At 34.0% G+C, this 20,925-nt stretch overlaps 1 protein-coding gene across 7 annotated transcripts in view; it reads left to right on the forward strand.

Moving 5' to 3' along the window:
* WRN (WRN RecQ like helicase) overlaps positions 1–20,925 on the forward strand; it is a 152,677-nt gene that overhangs the window by 57,742 nt on the left and 74,010 nt on the right. For all 7 annotated transcript variants that reach the window (XM_047856385.1, XM_047856383.1, XM_047856387.1 and 4 more), the window contains 9 exons: positions 1,132–1,555; positions 4,199–4,279; positions 7,369–7,504; positions 9,145–9,220; positions 10,680–10,747; positions 11,036–11,144; positions 11,696–11,764; positions 16,445–16,527; positions 20,159–20,265. In XM_047856385.1, coding sequence (XP_047712341.1) covers positions 1,132–1,555; positions 4,199–4,279; positions 7,369–7,504; positions 9,145–9,220; positions 10,680–10,747; positions 11,036–11,144; positions 11,696–11,764; positions 16,445–16,527; positions 20,159–20,265 — 1,153 coding nt within the window. The remainder of the gene's footprint in view (positions 1–1,131; positions 1,556–4,198; positions 4,280–7,368; positions 7,505–9,144; positions 9,221–10,679; positions 10,748–11,035; positions 11,145–11,695; positions 11,765–16,444; positions 16,528–20,158; positions 20,266–20,925) is intronic.

Below are 20,925 nucleotides of genomic sequence, written 5' to 3' on the forward strand. Positions count from 1 at the left end.
CTTATCATGGGGCACCTGGATGGTTCAGTTGGTTAAGTGTCCAACTCTTGGTTTCAGCTCAGGTCATGATCTCCTGGTTCATGAGTTCAAGCCCCCATCAGGTGCATGCTGGTGGTGCAGAGTCTGCTTGGGATTCTCTCTCTCTCCTTCTCTCTGTCTCTCCCCTGCTCATGCTCTCTCTCAAAATAAATAAACTTAAAAAAATTCATATCATATTTATTCACATACAGCCTCTCCATATTTTCTTATTTGTCCACTGATGGGAAGTTTTTTTCTTATTCCAAAGAATATATTCTAGTTTTGTGATTATTGACTATCCTAAACAGCATCATTTTTGAATTATAACATAAACACTCTTATGTGTTACAGTTGGGACTAGTAATTGATCAGCAAATTGAAAAAGTTAGTTAAAATGTAGGATCATAAAAATTTTCTTTTAATTTAACATATTAGTATATATTTGTTTCTCGGTCTTTTTATATTTATCATGGCTTTTTCATTAAAGGACTTTCATTATAGGACTGCTCTTTGGAGTTTCTTTTTTAACTCATGCCCGTTGTGTATCATTTGCAATTTCTAGTTTTAGTTTCTTTGAAATTAGTGAAAACTTAAGACACTTGAAACAATCTGAATGCAGAGTCCTAGGAGTTTTTAAGATTTTTCCTCCAAACTTTTTTGGTTGTTTTGACTATAGTTAATCAACTTTTTTTATAAAAAAGGAAATTTGCTGAGTCTTTCAGCATGTTCAACTTAAAACAAATTTTTTTTTGGTGTTCATGTATCATCGATTTGACTTACATTTAAATTAATTGCCACAAAAAGTGTAACTGGCATAAATAATTAGTTTGGGACTAAAGGCTACTGACACTAGTAAGCCTACAGGTCAACAAGCATATTAGCATATATGCTTAGTATGTGTACAAGTTAAATATAGAAGTGTCTTACAGTACTAGAGAATAACCCACAGCCATAAGCATATAGTGGTTATTAGGGAATGAAGAATAATTTTAATCCAATTTGTCTTTTAAGTGAAAGTCAGGCTAGAAAGCTTGTACTTACTAAAAAGCATTATGACTTGTGTTCATAGTTATTGCAGTTAAAGTTGAATTACCCTTTCTTAATTTTTTTTAGGATTTCTACACTATTAAATGATATTTCAGAAAATCTGTATTCATGGAGGAAGACGATATTTGGTTCAATTGAGCCTGAACTGAGGCCCAGTGCTAATTTTCACTTATCACCATTGGAAAATCCAACTTCTGATGGAGTACAACAGAAACAAATTAGAGAACATGAAAGTTTTACTAAAGTTAAAGATGAGACGTGGGACACAACACTTGATATAATTAAACATGATGAGGAAAATGTACTTGGAAATGAAGTAAAACAAAGAGAAGATGGGCTTGAAGATGTATTAGAAGAAGACAATAAGTTGAGAGAGAACACAGAAAGAATTTGTTTGCACTCATTAGATATTACAGAATATGAACTACAGATTTTGGAGCAGCAGGCTCAGGAAAAAGTTCTTAGTGATGTTACTTGCAAATCTCCTGAGGTACTAAAAAAAAAGAGAAAACAATTTTCATTCACTACTAGGGGTTTGCTGATGTTTTTCTGTAAAAGGGCAGATAGTGAACATTTTAGGCTTTGCAGACCACACGGTTCCTGTTATAACTGTTCAGTTCTGCCAATTTAATGTGAGAGCAACTATAGACAAATGTAAACAAATGAGCTTGTTTGCATTCAAGTAAAACTTTACTAACAAAAACAAAAAGTGGGCTGAATTTGACATGTGAGCTCTAGTTTGCTGCTTTGACTGAGTCTAATAAGCAGCAACTTACGGTCTTAGAATGAAAAGATTTTAAAGTGTCAGTACACATTCATTGTACTTTGCTATTTTAACATTTCTCCTGATTTTTATGTAATAGATAACTCTGGGTTTTTTTCTTTTTTCTTTTTTCTTTTTTTTTGTGGATTTCCTATATACCTACTAGTGTTTACTCTTCCAAATTTGCTTTGGAAGTAGTTTTATTTCCTCATACAGATTTTCTTTACTTGCTGTTGTAAGAGGGTTTCTAACAAACTGATATTTTTGCCTGACACTACCCTTTCCTGGCATCCAGAGAGTCTTGACCTGTTTTTTTCTTAATTGTTGTTAAACTTCTATATTCTCTGTCAATTTCATGTTTAGGTTTCTTATTATGTTCTGATTTTATTAGTTTAATTTGTGAGGTAATGTTTTTCTCCTGGCTAAGTTAAGGGTATTTTTTGAAATAATGAGGTGGTATTAGAAAAATCTTTGTGTTTCTTTTATTGTAAAGACAAACCATAAAAAGAGACATCATATAGCCTATACTTTTGTCTCATTTGTTTTTCCTTAGTTTAGAAAATTACCTGTGATGTCCATATTTGGTAGAATTTTATGCATTTTATTTTGCAATAATGAAGTTTTACGTTTTTAAAATTAAATTTGAAAGTCATATAATAAGGTTATTTCCCTTTTCAGTTTTCTAGTGGCAATCAAAATCTTAGTATTTGAGAAATTCTCTGTTTCGTAACTATATTAGTAATCACTTCTACCTACATATTAATGCGTTTTATTTTGGGTGGCTCAGTCGGTTAAGCATCCAACTTCAGCTCAGGTCACGATCTCGCAGTCCGTGAGTTTGAGCCCCACGTCAGGCTCTGGGCTGATGGCTCAGAGCCTGGAGCCTGCTTCTGATTCTGTGTCTCCCTCTCTTTCTCTGCTCCTCCCCCGTTCATGCTCTGTCTCTCTCTGTCCCAAAAATAAACGTTAAAAAAAAAATTTTTTTTTAATGATTTTCAAGGGGCATCTGGGTGGCTCAGTTGGTTAAGTGTCCAACTCTTGATTTCAGCACAGGTTGTGATCTCATGGTTGTGAGATCAAACCTGGTGTGAGATTCTGCACTGGGCGTGGAGTCTGCTTAAGATTCTCTGTCTTCCTCTCCCTCTGTCCCTGCCCTTTTCATGTGCATGCACGTGCTTGCTGTCTCTCTCCAAAAAAAAAAAAAAAAAAAAAAAAAAAAAAATTAAAAAGTAAAAAAAGATTTTCAAGCTATTTTCACCCCAACCACTTGTAAAACATATCCCCCTTTTAGGAAATATCTTTTGCTAATGGCTACATCAACCTTTAACCTTTTGGAAATTTCATATTAGGTATACATTTTAAGATGATAGATTTCATAAAATGATATAGAATGATCAAAATTTAATGATCTCACTGCCATCTTTTACCCCAATTATTGCCATTCTTATTGTGTAATAACCATTAGCAATTTTTTTCTTTATTCATTAAAGACCCTATTTAAAAGGGTAAAATAATAGTAAAAGAATTTTTTCTCTTTCTATAAAACTTACTTTAAAATCCTTTTTGAAGGCTTAATTTTTGCAGGTTAATTATGGCTAGACTTCCTTTTCCTACTTTCAGTTTAAAGATTGGACTTTTTTTGGGTCCTTCTGCATTTTTTTTTTGTGCAGGTTCCCATGCTGTTGGACCCTTGCTTCCTGGGGATTGCCAAATTGTAAAGTTTCCTCATATCCGAACCTTTGCAATATCTGAATAAATAACATATCTGATAACAGTTTTTCAAATATGTGTAGGTACTGTTTGTAAAAGTGATTAATCTAAAGGTATTATTACAGTCATAGCAGCTTTTTTGTGAGCTCCTAAAATCAGTAGATATAAAAGAACACCTGTTGTTCCTCGAATGGAATGGGAATGGGAATGGAATGGAATGGAATGGAATGGAATGGAATGGAATTTTTCAACATTGTAGGGAGGTTCTTGTACTCATGTCGGGGAAACACAGTTTGATATTGTTTAACCATTGTCGAACTTGTCACTTTGTACTCACTTTTAGCTTGTGGGGGGTTTTATTTCAAGTCAGTCTGTCTTGTCTATCTTTCCAGTTACATTTCCTTCATTCTCCTTTTCTTTGGTTCTTTGTTTCTTTGCATCTATTTATTCCTCCCTCTTTCTCTTCTTCCTTACCACCCTCTCTCCCTTTCTATCTCTGTGTCATATAAACATATAAATATGTATTATAAATTTATCTACTGGAGAAGAAGAGAAAGTTGTCTAAAGATATCTCATGCATAGTAACTTTATTTTGTAGAAAACAGGGTATTGAGTCAATTACATTGGAAAATTAATGTTTGAAATACTATTTTTTTAAAGGATTTATTTTCCAAGGATAATGAAGAGGATGTATCTTATGTAATTGAAAGTGATGAAGATTTAGAACTAGAGATGATTAAGGTAAGTTTGAAATTATGGAAATTTGCTTCCAGTTCCTTAAAAAGGGAATTTAATTAAGTAAAATATTACCTAATTCTAAATGTCCTCCCACAGTGTGATTACTGTCAATTACATAATCATTAGATTTTGTTGTTTTTTTTTTTAATTTTTTTTTTTAACATTTATTTATTTATTATTGAGAGACAGAGAGACAGCGTGAGCGGGGAAGGGGCAGAGAGAGAGGGAGACACAGAATCGGAGGTAGGTTCCAGGCTCTGAGCTGTCACCACACAGCCTGATGTAGGGCTCGAACTCACAGATCACAAGATCATGACCTGAGCTGAAGTCAGACACTTAACCGACTAAGCCACCCAGGCGCCCCTAGATTTTGTTTTCCATTTCATATTTCTTTACATCTTTATAATGTTTTAGTAGTACGCTAATTTTTACATATTAGAAAACATATTTCTCCCAGGTCACTTCTTTTAAATCTTTTCCTGGAAAATGGGTAGCAATTTTGCCCTCTGCTATTGAAATAGGTTTCTTTTTCTTCCCATCTATGTGTATCCCCTTTGATTTGGAAGCTCTGTTGTTATACATTCAGTATTGTTCTTCACTTGCTTTGAAAAAGTCTTATTTACTATGGATATAGTTATTATATATAATTTTGTAATGTTTTAAGTTGTTTCATCTACCCCTATCTTATTATCACAGTTGAAAATACTATTTTATAAGTCTATTTTCCATCATTTCACCCAACCTCCAGTTTCTTTGTCAGGTATGAACTAGGGATGGACAATAAGAAAGCAAAGCTTAAATTTATCCAAATTAATTGAAAATGAAGAAAAACACAGAAGTTCATCATAATGTGTACCTTTTTTCCTCATCTTTAGGTTGATGTGATTTTTTTTCTTTCTAATGAAATGAGTTTAGGGTCCTGATTCTTTAGTTTTGAGCCAGAGTAGTGGGTAGTGACTGGGAATGTCGATTCTGAATTAATTAATTAATTAATTATTTTTGGATTCTGAATTTAGATGTGGGTTCGAATCCCAGCTTCTCCATTTATTTGCTGTGTGACTTTGGGCAAGTTTCTTAGTCTTTTTGGTACTCAGTTAACAGCTGTAACTATTATTTAAGGTGTCATTTGTGAAGAGCTTAGTACAGAGCCTGACATTTCTTAAGTGTTTAATAAATATTAGCTAATAGCAATAATAGAATGTAAATACTAAATCGTACTCCTTTATTGATTAACCATTTCTCTGCGGAATGCTGTTCAAGTACTGCATTTGGAGGACACTTGCAGACATCCACAATCTTACATTGTATATTGAACCTCTTAGAAGGCAATCTGGATGCACATATGAGAGAACTTTATTTTCAGAATGCTTTTCTAAGCATATTTGTTGACTTGAATGAAGAATCGGGAACAGAATCACTCTTTCTTTTCCAGGCCTGAAATGAATACACTTTTAAAAAAGCTATTAAACGGGGTGCCTGGGTGGCTCAGTCGGTTAAGCAGCCGACTTCGGCTCAGGTCATGATCTCACGGTCTGTGAGTTTGAGCCCCACGTCGGGCTCTGTGCTGACAGCTCAGAGCCTGGAGCATGTTTCGGATTCTTTGTCTCCCTCTCTCTGACCCTCCCCTGTTCATGCTCTGTCTCTCTCTGTCTCAAAAATAAATAAACGTTAGGGGCGCCTGGGTGGCGCAGTCGGTTAAGCGTCCGACTTCAGCCAGGTCACGATCTCGCGGTCCGTGAGTTCGAGCCCCGCGTCAGGCTCTGGGCTGATGGCTCAGAGCCTGGAGCCTGTTTCCGATTCTGTGTCTCCCTCTCTCTCTGTCCCTCCCCCGTTCATGCTCTGTCTCTCTCTGTCCCAAAAATAAATAAAAAACGTTGAAAAAAAAATTAAAAATAAATAAATAAATAAACGTTAAAAAAATTTTTTTAAAAAAAAGCTATTAAAGTCAAATATATTAAGTGGACGGTTTAATAAAAAGAGAAAATGAGAACTGTGGTTTAACAATTCTTCCTGTCACTTCTCAGTAAAAAACAAACAAACAAACAAAAAAACAACAAAAAAAAACCCATATAGATGAAACAATTTTGAAATATCCTAACATTCTTTAAATAGATAATCTTCATTTAGGGGAGAAAATCCAATATTGTCAAGCCAAAATAAAGAGTAGCTTTATTTCACATTTGTAATATTCCTTTCCTAAAATTATTACAATATCTTATTGTTGTTTTCACAATTCACATAAACACATGCACATAATTCACAAAAAATACATTTATTATTTGTTTATTGTTTAAATGTTATGCTGACACATGATATGGAGAAACTCATAAAATAATAGTCAAACCTGCATTTACCTCTTGGCAATTGAAAACATTGAAGTATGATAAAGGAAAAAAATGTTTAAAGTTTTTTTTAAACTTCGTTTATTTATTTTGAGAGAGAGAGAGGGAGAGAGAATCCCAAGTATGAAGCCTGGGATCCCACAAACCGTGAGATCATGACCAGGGCCGAAATCAAGAGTTGTTTGCTTAACCAACTGAGCCACCCAGGCGCCCCAAGAAGAAAAGTTAAAAAAAAAAAATTTTTTTTTAATGTTTATTTATTTTTGAGACAGAGACAGAGCATGAATGGGGGAGGGTCAGAGAGAGGGAGACACAGGATCTGAAGCGGGCTCCAGGCTCTGAGCTGTCAGCACAGAGCCCGGCATGGGCTTAAACTCCCGGACCATGAGATCATGACCTGAGCCAAAGTTGGATGCTTAATGGACTGAGCCACCAGGCGCCCCCAAGAAGAAAAGTTTTAAATTCAAATTTTATTCAAATTTTGGTAACTTTCCTCATAGGCAATTCATTATATGCTATTAATGAACCCTGTTTATGCTGGAAGTATTCCATCTTTGGCCTTGTGCCTTACAAACCACTCTTGAGTACATATTTAAACCAGAGCACACATGTTCTTTTGTGAGAGTGGTTGCACATCTGTTAGCTTTGAACAAAATTGTAGGTTCTGTTAATAATACTCCTTTTGTGTTTGGTGAAAAAGATACGACACTGTCAATGGTTTTGCTTCTAAGGTTTCTTTTAAACTTCCAGTCTTTAGAAAATCTAAATAGTGGCACGGCAGATTCAATTCATTCAAAAGGCATAAAAATGGACAGAAATCTGGATGTTCCTTTTGAAGATGATGAAGATGAGTTTGAAACTATTAAAGAAGAAGGAGATGATGAAGGTATGTGCTGTAATATGTTTGCAGTGACTCACCTCTGGTATCTACCGCTGACTCTAATTTAGGGTCCAGTTTTTAAACACTTTGGAGGCAAGAATTTTGTGGCATATAATTAATAAGGTCCTAAAAACTTGTTATTAAGTCCCTTAGTGCTTTGGTCTTTATAAAGCATAATTCTTACTTTTAACAAAAGTGTCATAATAGAAATGTTGTGTTATTTGGCGCATATGGTGATGTGATGTGATGTGTATGTTATTTGGCGCATATGGTAATATATATATATATATATTATATATTCACGAAATATATTTTATATTCAAAAAATTAATAGGAAATCATTAGTAAGAATCCTTAATTACTTATATTAAACATTATCGTTAAATATATCTATATATATATCTATATAGTTATATAGATATATATCTATATAGTTATATAGATATATATCTATATAGTTATATAGATATATATCTATATAGTTATATAGATATAGTTTCTGTTCTTCAGGAATTTATTACTTAAAGCAAGTGGCACAATGTCAGACTGCAAAACAGACTAATTTTCATACTGTGTATGCCAACTATCATAAGGAATCCATGAAATGACCTCCTGTTATTCAAGCGTTAAGTAACAGAATTCATTATGGCAAACCATGGGGTCTTCTCGTGAAGTAGAACACTCTCTAGAGTTAGATTCATCAATGTTATAATGTAGGAAAATTAACATAAATATTGTAGGTGGAAAGTATATGAAGATGGTAAAGAAAGTGTTATTCTGTTTGTTTTCTTATATTAAATCAAGGCATAGTATCTTCAAATCAATTTAGTTCTCTATTTGGAATTGTTAAAGCTGAGAAGTATAATAAGTTTTCATTTGTTTATAGGTAAATGGTCTTGATACTTTGCTCTTCTTGGCCACTCATAAACTGTTCAAACTGAGTAGAAAATAAAAATCATTTGAGTAAAAGTTAATGTAACTCCATTGTGCTAGGCAGTTAAAATTTTGGCCAAAGATTTGGTGGAGTGGTAACTAAAATAAGATTTAATTTTATCTCTGGATTTTATTTGTGACCATTTAATTTCTGATTACTATTAATTGAAAGTTGGTTGTATTATGACATTTGCATTGGTATATTGCTTGCCGTGGCTAGGTCTACATGTTACGTTTTAGAACTGTAGCAAATTCCAAAACATTGTTTTCTTATAGTGTTGGCAAAATGTGTACCACTTTGTAGTAGAACAACACAGTTCTAATCCTTGGTATTAGGTGATAATCAAAGTGTGTAACTGGAGTCATGACTAGTATCCAGAGGGCCAAATTAGTTGGATTTAAAAGACAGGAAACAGTAATCTTTGTTATTTATCACTGTATTCTTTAAAAAAAAACATTTTTTGAGAGAGAGAGAGAGTGCACAGGGGAGGGGTAGAGAATCCAAAGCAGGCTCCAGGCTGTGTCAGCACAAAGCCTGATGCATGGCTCAAACTCAACTGTGAGATCATGACCTGAGCCAAAGTCAGACGCCTAACTGACCGAGCCACCCATGCGCCCCTCACCAAATTCTTTAAAAGAAGCCAATGAAATAAAAATTTTTATTCCCTATCACTTATATTTTAACGTAAATGCCATTTTACTTTTATTTTCAGACCATTCATTACCAGGACCTAATGAAATGCAAATTAATTTCCTCAAGAAGTACTTTGGCCATTCAAGTTTTAAACCGTGAGTATAATCTCTCCTAATTAAATTGCATATTCATAATTTTTTACACAAAGGAAAAATGGCAAGTAGTCCATCCGTATAATAGTAGTAGCACAACTTCACTGTAGTTTATATATTCCACACTGTATTTCCTGTCACGACAAAGTTATTTTAAAATAATATTTATATAAAATTCATATCTGCAGATTGTTTTTGTAAGAGAGGAAAATGGTTTTCTTTACCATAGAGAGTTCTGTGTAGAAACTAGTTTAAATACATCAATAAATTAATCTAACTTAACACTGACTTGTTTTTCATTGAATAAATATCTGTGTGTCTGTTTTGTACATCTTACTGTCCAAAGCATGCTGATATAATGGAAATTCATAAGACAACAGTTGGAAGAACAGTGATAATCTTACCAGTTTTAATGTATTCAAATGTATTTATGTCTAAGGGGCACATTTATAAGTATTAAAAGGAGATGAATAAAAATGAGATGAAGAACAAGTAAATTAATAAGAATGTAAAAATCTAGACTGGATTTTTCCTATTCTGGGAATTTAAAATTTAACCCATGGAGACATTTCTTTCCCTTTTTCTTTGATCTTAAATGTTTTTTTTATTAAACTATGTCCTACATACAGAAGAGTGCACATGAATGTACAGATGAATGAATTTTCACAAACTAGGCACCCTGTGTAACCAGCACTCACATAAGAAAAAATAGGTCATTATCAGCACATCAGAAGATCACCTTGCCTATTGATTTTTCCCTCAGTATTTTATTTAAAAATTTTCAAAGATAGTGTAAAGTTGAAAGGATTTTTTTTACTATGAATACCTGTATATTCAACATTTTACTATCCTTGCTTTATCATGTATTCATCTGTCACCTCTCTATCCATTCCTTAATCTATCCAATTTTAAAAATGCATTTCAAGGTAAATTGTGGACACCATTACACATCTCCTTAAGTACTTCAGCGTATAAATCATTAACTATAGCTATATATTTATGATTTATTTCTTTGATGTAAAATTTACATACGAGGAGATGGTCAAACCAGCCTAAGCCTTTGGCCAAATATGGAACATTAAAGTCATTCCAGAAAGTTCCCTCATTTCCCTTCTCAGGCAGTCCTTGCCCCTGGAACATTTCTTTTATTTATTTTAAATCAATGATGATTCTATTGGATTCCTGGTACGAAACTTAGAATTTATTTTATACTTTTGATATATGTAATGAAATTTAATGCATATACCAGTTGAAACTCGTAATTGTGAGATCAGCTTGAATGGGAGCTTGATCACATGGGACTCTTTGTTTTAAAGTTCCAGGGTTTATACATTTTTTGTATCGAAGCTCAAAAATGTAGAACAAATTCTGTTGGAGGTAGCGAAAAAATTAAACGGGTTTCAACTTGTCCTTGGGTTTTTTGTTAGTAAAACAAAATAGCCTTTTGCTTTTTACCCTGCAGGGTTCAGTGGAAGGTGATTCATTCTGTACTGGAAGAAAGAAGAGATAATGTTGTTGTGATGGCAACTGGTAAGCTGTACTCAAGCAATAATGTAGTCCTCTAAAATATAAAACTTAAAGGTTTTCAAGGGTGTAATCTTTCACTGTACTCTCAAAATATAAATACAAATGCAAATGATTTAAAATTCAGAAGAGAGGGATCTGAGATTAGATGCTCAAATTTATGCATGAATTAGCTGTTAGGAGGATAAGAGGATAAAATGTTAGTGGTTCATCTCAGCCAACTATGTTGTAAGAAGAAATCAAAGTACCAAGTCTTTATTTTTATTTCTATCAGTGTATTATTTTTATTTCCAGGATATGGAAAGAGTTTGTGCTTCCAGTTCCCACCTGTGTATGTAGGCAAGATTGGCCTTGTCATCTCTCCTCTTATTTCTTTGATGGAAGACCAAGTGCTCCAGCTTCAGTCAGTAATGTTTTGTTTTTCTTCCATGAAGGAAACATGTAATCTATCCTGTATGTTAAAATCTAGTTCCCAGTAACACATTTCTGTGAGTGTTGCTCTATCTTTATTAGTGATACATGACCCTTTGGTGGAAGGACTTACCTTCTTTCTTGAGTTCTCTATAATCCAAGACTACCAGATGGCCGCAGTAAAAATTTGTGTAACGGCAAACTCTAAGCCAGTTTACATCCATATCTCAAAAGTCTTTTCTCTTTTGGTTACCCTTACTCTTTAGCTTGATATGAATTGTACACATGGAAGTATAATTTTCAGTTACAGAAACATTTTAAACCTCTTTAAGTTGAGCTTACAATCTTTTTGAAAAACCTGCCTTAACAACTTGCTTTCTCATATGGCCTTCGAAGGAATTTGTTTATTAAATCAGTGAGTTATAAAAAGAATGAAGATTGCAAAGAAGAGGATTGTTCATCATTGTTTCTTTATTCCTTAAGAATTAAGTTGATATTTGTAGTGTGTACATGACTCCAGAATATTTGTTTTTCTTCTTATAGAATGTCCAACATTCCAGCTTGTTTTCTGGGATCAGCACAGTCAAAAAATGTTCTAGAGGATATTAAATTGTGAGTAACTTATATGATTTCTGATTAGGTGGTTGTGTCTATGATATGTGAGAGAATTTTGTACACAAAAGATTTTTATTTAATTCATGGACAAAATGTTCCTGATTAAAAAATGTACTTTGTTTTTTATAGCACACTTACAGAACTGATAATTAAAAAAATTTTTAAGACTTAAAAGAAATCTATTATTTTTAGTTCTTGGACTGTGAATTTAGCATTGTAGTCTTAGAATTGTAAAATTTTGGTTTTGAAAGTAGAAGTAGGAGAGTATGTATCTAGTTTTGTCTCATTTTTACAGACGAAGCTGAGGCCCAGAGCAAGTAATTTGCCTGAAGTCACTCAACCAATTCATGGCTGAGCATGGACTGGATTCTAAATCTCTTGCCCCACCAGTCCTATCATAGCATAATTTCTAACAAGGATAAAATCTCACATACACACAAAAATATGTGTGTGTGTGTATATTTTTTTTTTTTTAATTTTTTTTTCAACGTTTTTATTTATTTTTGGGACAGAGAGAGACAGAGCATGAATGGGGGAGGGGCAGAGAGAGAGGGAGACACAGAATCGGAAACAGGCTCGGAGCCATCAGCCCAGAGCCTGACGCGGGGCTCGAACTCACGGACCGCGAGATCGTGACCTGGCTGAAGTCGGACGCCTAACCGACTGCGCCACCCAGGCGCCCCTGTGTGTGTATATTAACAACGTATATATCTTATATTAATATACACACGTATACACATGTATTTACTGAGTTTTGATAAATGCATTCAAATGTATAACCCAAACCCCTATCAAGGTATAGAATGTTACTGTCACTCCAGAAAGTTCCTTCACGTCTCTTCCTATTCCATCTGTCGTTCTATCTCCATTCTAAAACGAACCACTAATTTTTTTCTACCATACTTTTGTCTGTTCTAGAACTTCATATAAATGGATTCATACAATAAAAACTTTTGTGTAAGATTTCTTTCATTCAGCAAAATGTTTTGAGAATCCTTCCTGTTGTTGCACGTATCCATAATGTTTTTGATATATCAGAATGAAACGTCATCGTATGAAAAGACCACAGTTTGTTTTTTCATTTCCTCAGCAGTAGATGCCTAAGCTGTTTGTAGTTCAGGGCTACTACTAATAAAGCTTCTGTGAACATTCCTATAAAATCTTTTTTAGAACATACGTTTTCTTTCTTTTAAACATTTTAAATTACCTTTATTGAGGTATAATTGCAATACAATAATTTTTACATACTTATAATGTGTAATTTGGTGAGTTTGACGTATAAATACCGACAAAACCATCACTGCAATCCAGATGCTGACCCTTTATCCATCATCCTCAGTGTTTACTTACACCCTTTGTAATGCATTCCTTTCACTTATTCCTACCTTGTCTACCCCACTCACCAGGTAACTACTGATCTACTTTCTGCCACTCTAGATTAGCTTATGTCTTCTAAAATTGCACATGAACAGAACCAGCCATACAATATGTGCTCTTGTTTTGTCTGGTTTAAATCACACAGCGTAATTACTTTGAGATTCATCCATGCTGTTACATGTATCAATAGTTCGTTCCTGTTTTATTGCTAACTAGATTACGTCATAAGGGTATTGTCATAATTTGTTTCATCTGTTCAACTGTTGATAGACATGGCATTGTTTCCAGTTTGGGGCTGTTACAAATAAAGCTGCTCTGAACATTTGTATGCAAGTCTTTGTATGGACATATGTTTTCATTTATGTGTTTATTGGTATGTGTTCATATGTGTTGATTGGTATAAACCAAGGAGTGGAATCACTGGATCATGTTGTGAGTATATATTTAACTTTTTTTTCTGATTGAGATGAATTTACATAATAGTCATCATTTTAACCATTTTATACAGTTCAGTGGCTTTTAGTACATCACAATGTTTTACAACCATCTAACCGTCTAATTCCAGAACATTTTCATCACTCCAAGAAAACCTCAGTATCCATTACGCAGTCACTCCCCAGTGTCCCCATCCCCCTCCCCCTTCAACCCCAACACCGTTTCAAACCACTAATCTACTTTCTGTTTCTATGATTTGCCTACTCTGGACATTTCATATAAATGGACTCCTACAGTATGTGGCCTTTTGTGTCTGGCTTCTTTCACTTAGCATTAGTTGTCAGTATTTTATTTCTTTTTATGGATGAATAATATTCCATTGTACAGACATAACATGCTTTGTTTAACCATTCATTAATGGTGGGCATTTAGGTTGTTTCCACTTCTGGCTGTTACGAATAATTGTACTACAAACATTAGTGTGTAAGTTTTTATATGAAGACTGTTTTCATGCTTTTGTGTATATGCCTATTAGTGGAATTGCTGGGTCATAGGTAATTCTATGTTGACTTTTTAAGAAACTGCCAGACTTTGTTGAGAGTGATTTGTACCATTTTATATTCCCACTGGCAAGGTCTGAGAGTTCTAATCCCTCCTCCTCTCTGCCATTGCGTGGTATGGCCAGTCTTGATTTTAACCATTCTAATAAGATCTCAATGTGTTTTTAATTTGCATTTCTTTAATGACTACTGAATTTGAACATCTTTTCATGTCCTTTTTGGCCATCTGTAGATCTTCTTTTAGAAAGCATCTATTCACATCTTTGCCCATTCTTTATCGTTGTCTTTTCCCTTACTGAGTTTTGGTAATCATTTATTTATTCTGAATACAAATTCTTTATTTGGTATATGCTTTGCCAACATTTCTAGTTTGTGACTTCTCTTGTCATTCTCTGAACTGTTCTTTTGAAGAGCAGCAGTTTTTCATTTTGAAGTCCAGCCTGTCAATTTGTTCTTTTATGGATTTTGCTTTTGGTGTGGAATCTAAGAAGCCTTTGCCTAACTCAGGATCACAGAGACTTTCTTTTACATTTTCTCCTAAAAGTGTTACAGTTTTAAGTTTTACATTTAGGTCTATAACCCATTTAATGTAAATTTTGTGTATTGTACCAGTTACTGATTACAACTTATTTTCTCTTAAGGATATCCAATTGGTTCCAGCTCTCTTTGTGGAAGATACTATCCTTTCTCTATCGAATTGCCTTTGTACCTTTGTCAAAAGCAAAATGACTACATACATGTGGGTCTTTTGCTACAGTGTTTGTTCCATCAATCTGTTTGCCTATCTGGATTGGTGTCTTCATTACTGTAGCTTTGTAATAAGCCTTGAAATCAGGTAGTATAAGTCTTCTGATTTTGTTCTTTTATTTCAAAGTTTTTTGTCTTTTCTAGGTCCTTTGTATTTCCTTAAGTATTTCAGTATATGTGCTGCCAAAGTGAACATTCCATAAGTATTTCAAAATTACCTTTTCAACTCAAATGCCAGTGGAATTTGATTGGATTTACCTTCAATGTAGATTTGTGTTGAATTAGTTGTCTTTATAATTATTATTACTACATTACATTTAAGAAACTGAGGCACACTGAAGTTAAAATCACTTAGCTTGTAAGAAGTAGAATTGAGAGTCAAACCTTGGGCAGGCTGACATGAGAACTTGTTATTTATACTGTTTTCCTATGTTAATTAGAATATTGAATTAATTTCATGAGATTAAAAGCATATCTATTTTGTTCCTAATTGTTTTGTTCCTAATTCCTAATAAAAGCACTATGCCTAGCACACAGTAGATGAAATGTTTTAAAGTCTTTTTATATAGGAAATTAAGTTTTCATTCTATTTAACTTTATGTCTTCACTTAGTAGAATGAAAAGGAGACTCTATATATTTTAAATGCCCTAGACCTAAACTTTATTGCAAACATTGTTTAGTTAGGATTCTGTCTGCCCAGAATAGAAAAAAGTCAAGCTAGCTTAAGCAAATAATGAATTTTATATTAAGGATATAGGAATGTCTCATGGGTCACACTGAACACGAATTAGCCAGCCGTTAGGAAGAGACTTTGAATTGGGTATCAAAAATACAATAAGGCTTTTTTTTATCCATGGCCTCTCTGTGTCTCCTCAATTCTTCTCTCGGAGGAGATAAGCATTTTCTGCTTTTCTAGTCATAAGGTAGAGAAGACTGCCCTCCAGCTCCTTTTTTTCACAAATTACAGGTCTTGTCATTTGCAGAGACTGACTGGTTGTTCTTGGTTGGAACTCCAAATTCTAGGACAGAGACCAGTTGATGTGACATTGATACAGTGCTGAACCCTGGCCCAAGAAGATATATTTAGGCAAGAGAGCAAAATACGTAGGAGAAACATGGGCACTATGGATTTAATCATGGGGAGGGAGTCGGTGGTAGGATAATGGGTTGTAATTCTCCAAGAAGGAGGATGGTATGTGGGTGGATTGCCAACACATAGAAGGTTTACCACAGGCTTAACTGTTTAACTCAAACACTATAGTTTTGGGGCTAAACTGCTGGAAATCAGGACCTGGCTTCTAATGTCACCTTAATGCTGAGGACTTCCTGAGTACTCTTTGCCACTGTTTATTTTGATGTGTTGAAGTAGAATCAGAGAACTAATACATGTGGATATATACACACACTTGTAATGTTCATTTAGTTTTGAGTGGTATAATGTATTATTTAAAAATTTATCAGGTATTGTGGTTTTAAGTTGTAATTCATTGGATGATTGTTTTCTTTATTGTAGTATATTTCCTTTTCTATTTCTTTTTTTGTTTGTTTATTTTTCAGAGGCAAATATCAAATTGTGTATGTAACTCCAGAATTCTGTTCAGGTAACTTGAGCCTACTCCAGCAACTTGAGGCTAATATTGGTAAGTGGTATGATAGGATCTTTTTATAAGTGCTTATTTAATTGAGTTATCCTTTAAAGTTAAATATATGAATGGATATTGGATTTCACTTCTGTTGAAGTTTATTTCAAACATTATTTCCTCCAGGAAATCTCTGACTTTGCAACTTGGTGTCTTCCTTGTCTTATTCTAAGTACCTAAAATTCCTTCTGCCATAGAAATTAGGCTCCTGTATTATAATTGCCTGTTTATAGATCTCTTTTCTTCTGCTAGACTATAAACATTTTGGGGGCAAAAATGCCCTAGCGCAGTGCCTGGCACACAGTAGGAATTTAAATGTATTATTAAATAAATGTTGATTTTTAGATTCTGTGAAATTATAATTTCCTTTTTTTCATATTCTGAATCTGAATTAAATCAACATAGTTGTTCTCCACTCTTGTTCATGAGAATCACTTTTCAAACTTGAGAACAATGTAGTATCCTCCAAACCTGAAAATTCTGATTCAACATGCCTGTGGTGGGACCCTGGCCCCTGTGGTTTTTCATGAGTGATTCTGATTTGTAGTCAAGGTTGAAAACCACAGTAACTTTGATTATTTGCCACCAGCGAGTGTGATTTTAAAAAGTTAGATAGTAAGTCAGAGCTTATTTCCTAGAAAATGTAAATACAGAATTAGTCAACAGCTGGTGCCCTATTTTTTTTTTTTTTTTGTACTTTAAAAATTTTTGTCTGCTTTTTTTTCCTTCTTGCTGGCTAGAATAAGCTATCCAAGAATTGCAATCATAGCATAGCTCATCGTGCAAACATTCAGCTCAACTAACCAGTCTTAGTTTTCTAATATTATTTGGTCTCACTGAATAATTATATATTAAAATAATTCTGGGTAGGTAAATTTTCAACATTGCAACATCTCATTTAATGGTTAGTAGCATATACTTCTAGGAATGCATTTAATAATTTTTGTAACAACTTAATGAAAACAAATTTGTGTCTTTTTAGTATGTATTAAATACCAACAAAAGAATGAGGGCAGAAGTTAACATTTGATTAAATACGTTATCAAAGATATTATCACTATTGTATGCCTTATTGGCATATTTTTGCCTTTCATGGAAGACAAATTTGGTGTGTCCTCTATTCAGTTGTGTGGAACTCTTAAGGATATTTCACTTCAGATTAAGCCTAAATACCCTAGGTGTAGGAATTTTATTGTTTTCTACCAAAAGCTGGATCTGTGTTCATGGGGAGCTGCATATGTTTTGTTCCATTTCAATATTTGCTTTGTTTCTGTGATGGAGTTAATTAGTTATTAGCTTAAAAATTTGCTTAGATCCTTTGACAACTAGTTCTGATTCTCTATTTTTATTTCTTTGTAATAGATTAAATTATGAACACTGCAGTCATTAGAGCAGAATACTCTGCATAGGATGGATGAAAATGCTCGTTTTGGTTGACTCTCAATGTTGAACAAAAGGGCATAAATTCTTTTTGAAAGATTTTTCTTTGGCTTTTTTTGCAGGAAATTGTAAAATGCTTGCAAAAGTGAATCTGCTCAGAATTCTGTTTGTACAGTAGTCTGACATTTAGCTAATCAGATTTATGCTTTTTATGTTACATTATTTAAGTAGTATGCATGTGTAACAGAAGCAGCAAACATAATGTTATATGGAGACTCCTTAAAACCAAACACACTTGTAATTGTCTTTTGACTTTAGAAATAAGGCTTGAGTGACAGATAAGCCAAAATGAAATATGTATAGGACTTGGGCAGACACTTGGACTTGCAAATTTAAAGTAAAAATCGTTGGGGCGCCTGGATGGCTCAGTCAGTCAAGTGTCTGGCTCTTGGTTTTGGCTCAGGTCATGATCTCATGGGCTGTGAGTTTGAGCCCCACATCGTGCTCAGCACTGCTGGTGTGGAGCCTGCTTGGGATTCTGTCTCTCTCTCTGTGACTTTCTCTCTCTCTCTCTCTCTCTCTCTCTCTCTCTCTCTCTCAAAAATAAATAAATAAACATTAAAAAATATAAAGTTAAAGTTAGCAAAAGCTTGGTAAAACTGATGGTAAGGGACAAAGTTCAGCTCCATGAAGAGGTATTTAGTCAAACCTATAATTTTTTTTTTCAAACCTATAATTTTAAGGAAGGTTTTAAAAGAGGAGCCATCATGTTTATTTTAACCTATTTCATTTAAAATCTGGGTCATTTAGTTTCTAAAGCCCAAATTAGTGGTAACATTGAATTTTTCCCAGTTACACAGTAGCAGACAGAGAATTTTGATACTAATCAACCTGTATTCATATTTAGTAGGTTTACTGTTTTGCTTTCTCTTTCATCTCTGTTGTTATTTGGTAATCTCACTGAATTATAATTGTTTATTTGCTGATCTGTCTCCTCGGGTGGAATCGTGAGCTTCTCAAGGTTACAGAGTACATTTTATTGATCTTTTCCTAGAAGAGTGTTTGGATCAGAGTGGGCATTTAATAACTGTAATAGTTTAGTGTTCTGTTTTTTTTTTTAATTCGGCTTTTATGCCAGGCCCTGTCTTAGCATTTTAAGTGAATGATCTAATTTAATCTTCAGAGTAAGTAAAAAATGTTAAGTACTATTATTTTCTACCTTTTATTTGTGGGAAATTGACCATCGGAAACTTAAGTAACTTGTTTAAGTTAATACAAATGTTAGTGCTGGAGCCAGGTTCTGCATCCAGGTAGTCTGACTCTAGAACACATATTTTTAATTGCCCTCCTAATGGCAGAAAATGATTAATACTCAAATAAGTATCAAGTGGTGATCATCTCCATTGAAGGACAAAATTATTTTTGTCTTAAGTATTAATTTGGTAATGGAAGGCGAAAGCACTACTGTCATTACTTTGAAATATCTAAAGACATTTTAATGGATGGTTACACAATAAAGCCTGTTCTGAAATGTATTAGTACACACTATTGATTCTGTTTCAATGTGGGTGTGTGGTGGGGGGCAGAGTGGAGGGGTTGCTAGGGAAGGAAAGAACGAATTACGTTCCTTTTTACCTGTATGGTAGATACTGAGATTTAGTTCTTACCATCTTACAATAGAAAATGTGGATGTCATCCTGTCTTCCAATATTGGCATTTCAGAGGAACTCTCTGCAGTATGATATGTGATCAGTCATGGACAATGATGTGCTTCATCTCAGTAGGAATGTGCTCTTTCTGTCTCTTTTGATAGCTAATCGATAAGATAAAATTGAAAGTATTACCAAAGAGAGAGAGAGAAAAAAAAGCAGCTCTTCTTTTTTAAGACAGTATCATTGCAAGTGGTTCATGAGTGATAGTTTTGAGGGCAAAGTAATAGTAAGTAATTCATTTCTTTGAGGAATAATGATGAAAGCTGAAATCTAATAAATAATGTTGTTTGAATCAATGTTTCCTTCTTTTATCCATGTGATTTTATCCATGTTTCTCCCATCCTCTGTTTCATAATGATTTTTGGTGTTACCTGATGTTGTTTATGCTTATATTTTTATATGAACCAAATACTTTGATTTATTTATTTTCCTTTCTGTGATATTTATATATTTGAAGTAAAGGTGATAATTGATTTAGATGAATTTATTGCTTCTTTTTAAACTTTATTTTCCCCATTTTTATATTTTTCACTTTATAGGTATTACACTTATTGCTGTGGATGAGGCTCACTGTATTTCTGAATGGGGACATGATTTCAGGAATTCATTCAGGACTTTGGGCTCCCTAAAGAAAGCACTCCCCACGGTAAACTTGCCAAGTGCGGTGTCTTGAAATGACGTTCTTAACAAAGGAGAGTCCAGGATTGGGGAATTGTTATTAGGCTGAGGGCTTCTCTATGAAGGGCAAATGGATGGTGTAAGCAGAGGAAAGATTTAAAAAAAATTCTGACTTTGACTTTCTTCTAAGGTTGGCATATAATTTATTGAGGTGTACCACAAAGCAGAGATTGGTATACTTTTACTGAAAGAACCAGATAATAAATATTTTAGGCTTTATGGGCCATGTATGGTCTTTGTCCATATTTTTCTTTGTTTTTTTTTTCCACAACCGTTTAAAAATGTAAAAACTGGGTCACCTGAGTGTCTCAGTAGGTTAAGTGTTTGACTTCTGCTCAGGTCATGATCTCTCAGTTCGTGAGTTCGAGCCCTGCACTGTCATTGCAGAGCTTGCTTGGAATTCTCTCTCTCTCTCTCTCTCTCTCTCTCTCTCTCTCTCGCTCGCTCGCTCTCTCTGTCCCTCCTACCCCCTCTCTCAAAACAAATAAATAAGGTTTAAACAGATGTAAAAATTATTTTCTTGTGGGCCATAACAAGGCTATGGGCCATATTTGACCTGTAGAACATAGACACTACTTAAAAAAAATTTTTTTTAACATGTATTCATTTTTAAGAGATAGAGAGCATG

Source organism: Prionailurus viverrinus, chromosome B1 (assembly GCF_022837055.1).
Source record: "Prionailurus viverrinus isolate Anna chromosome B1, UM_Priviv_1.0, whole genome shotgun sequence".
NCBI lineage: Eukaryota > Metazoa > Chordata > Mammalia > Carnivora > Felidae > Prionailurus > Prionailurus viverrinus.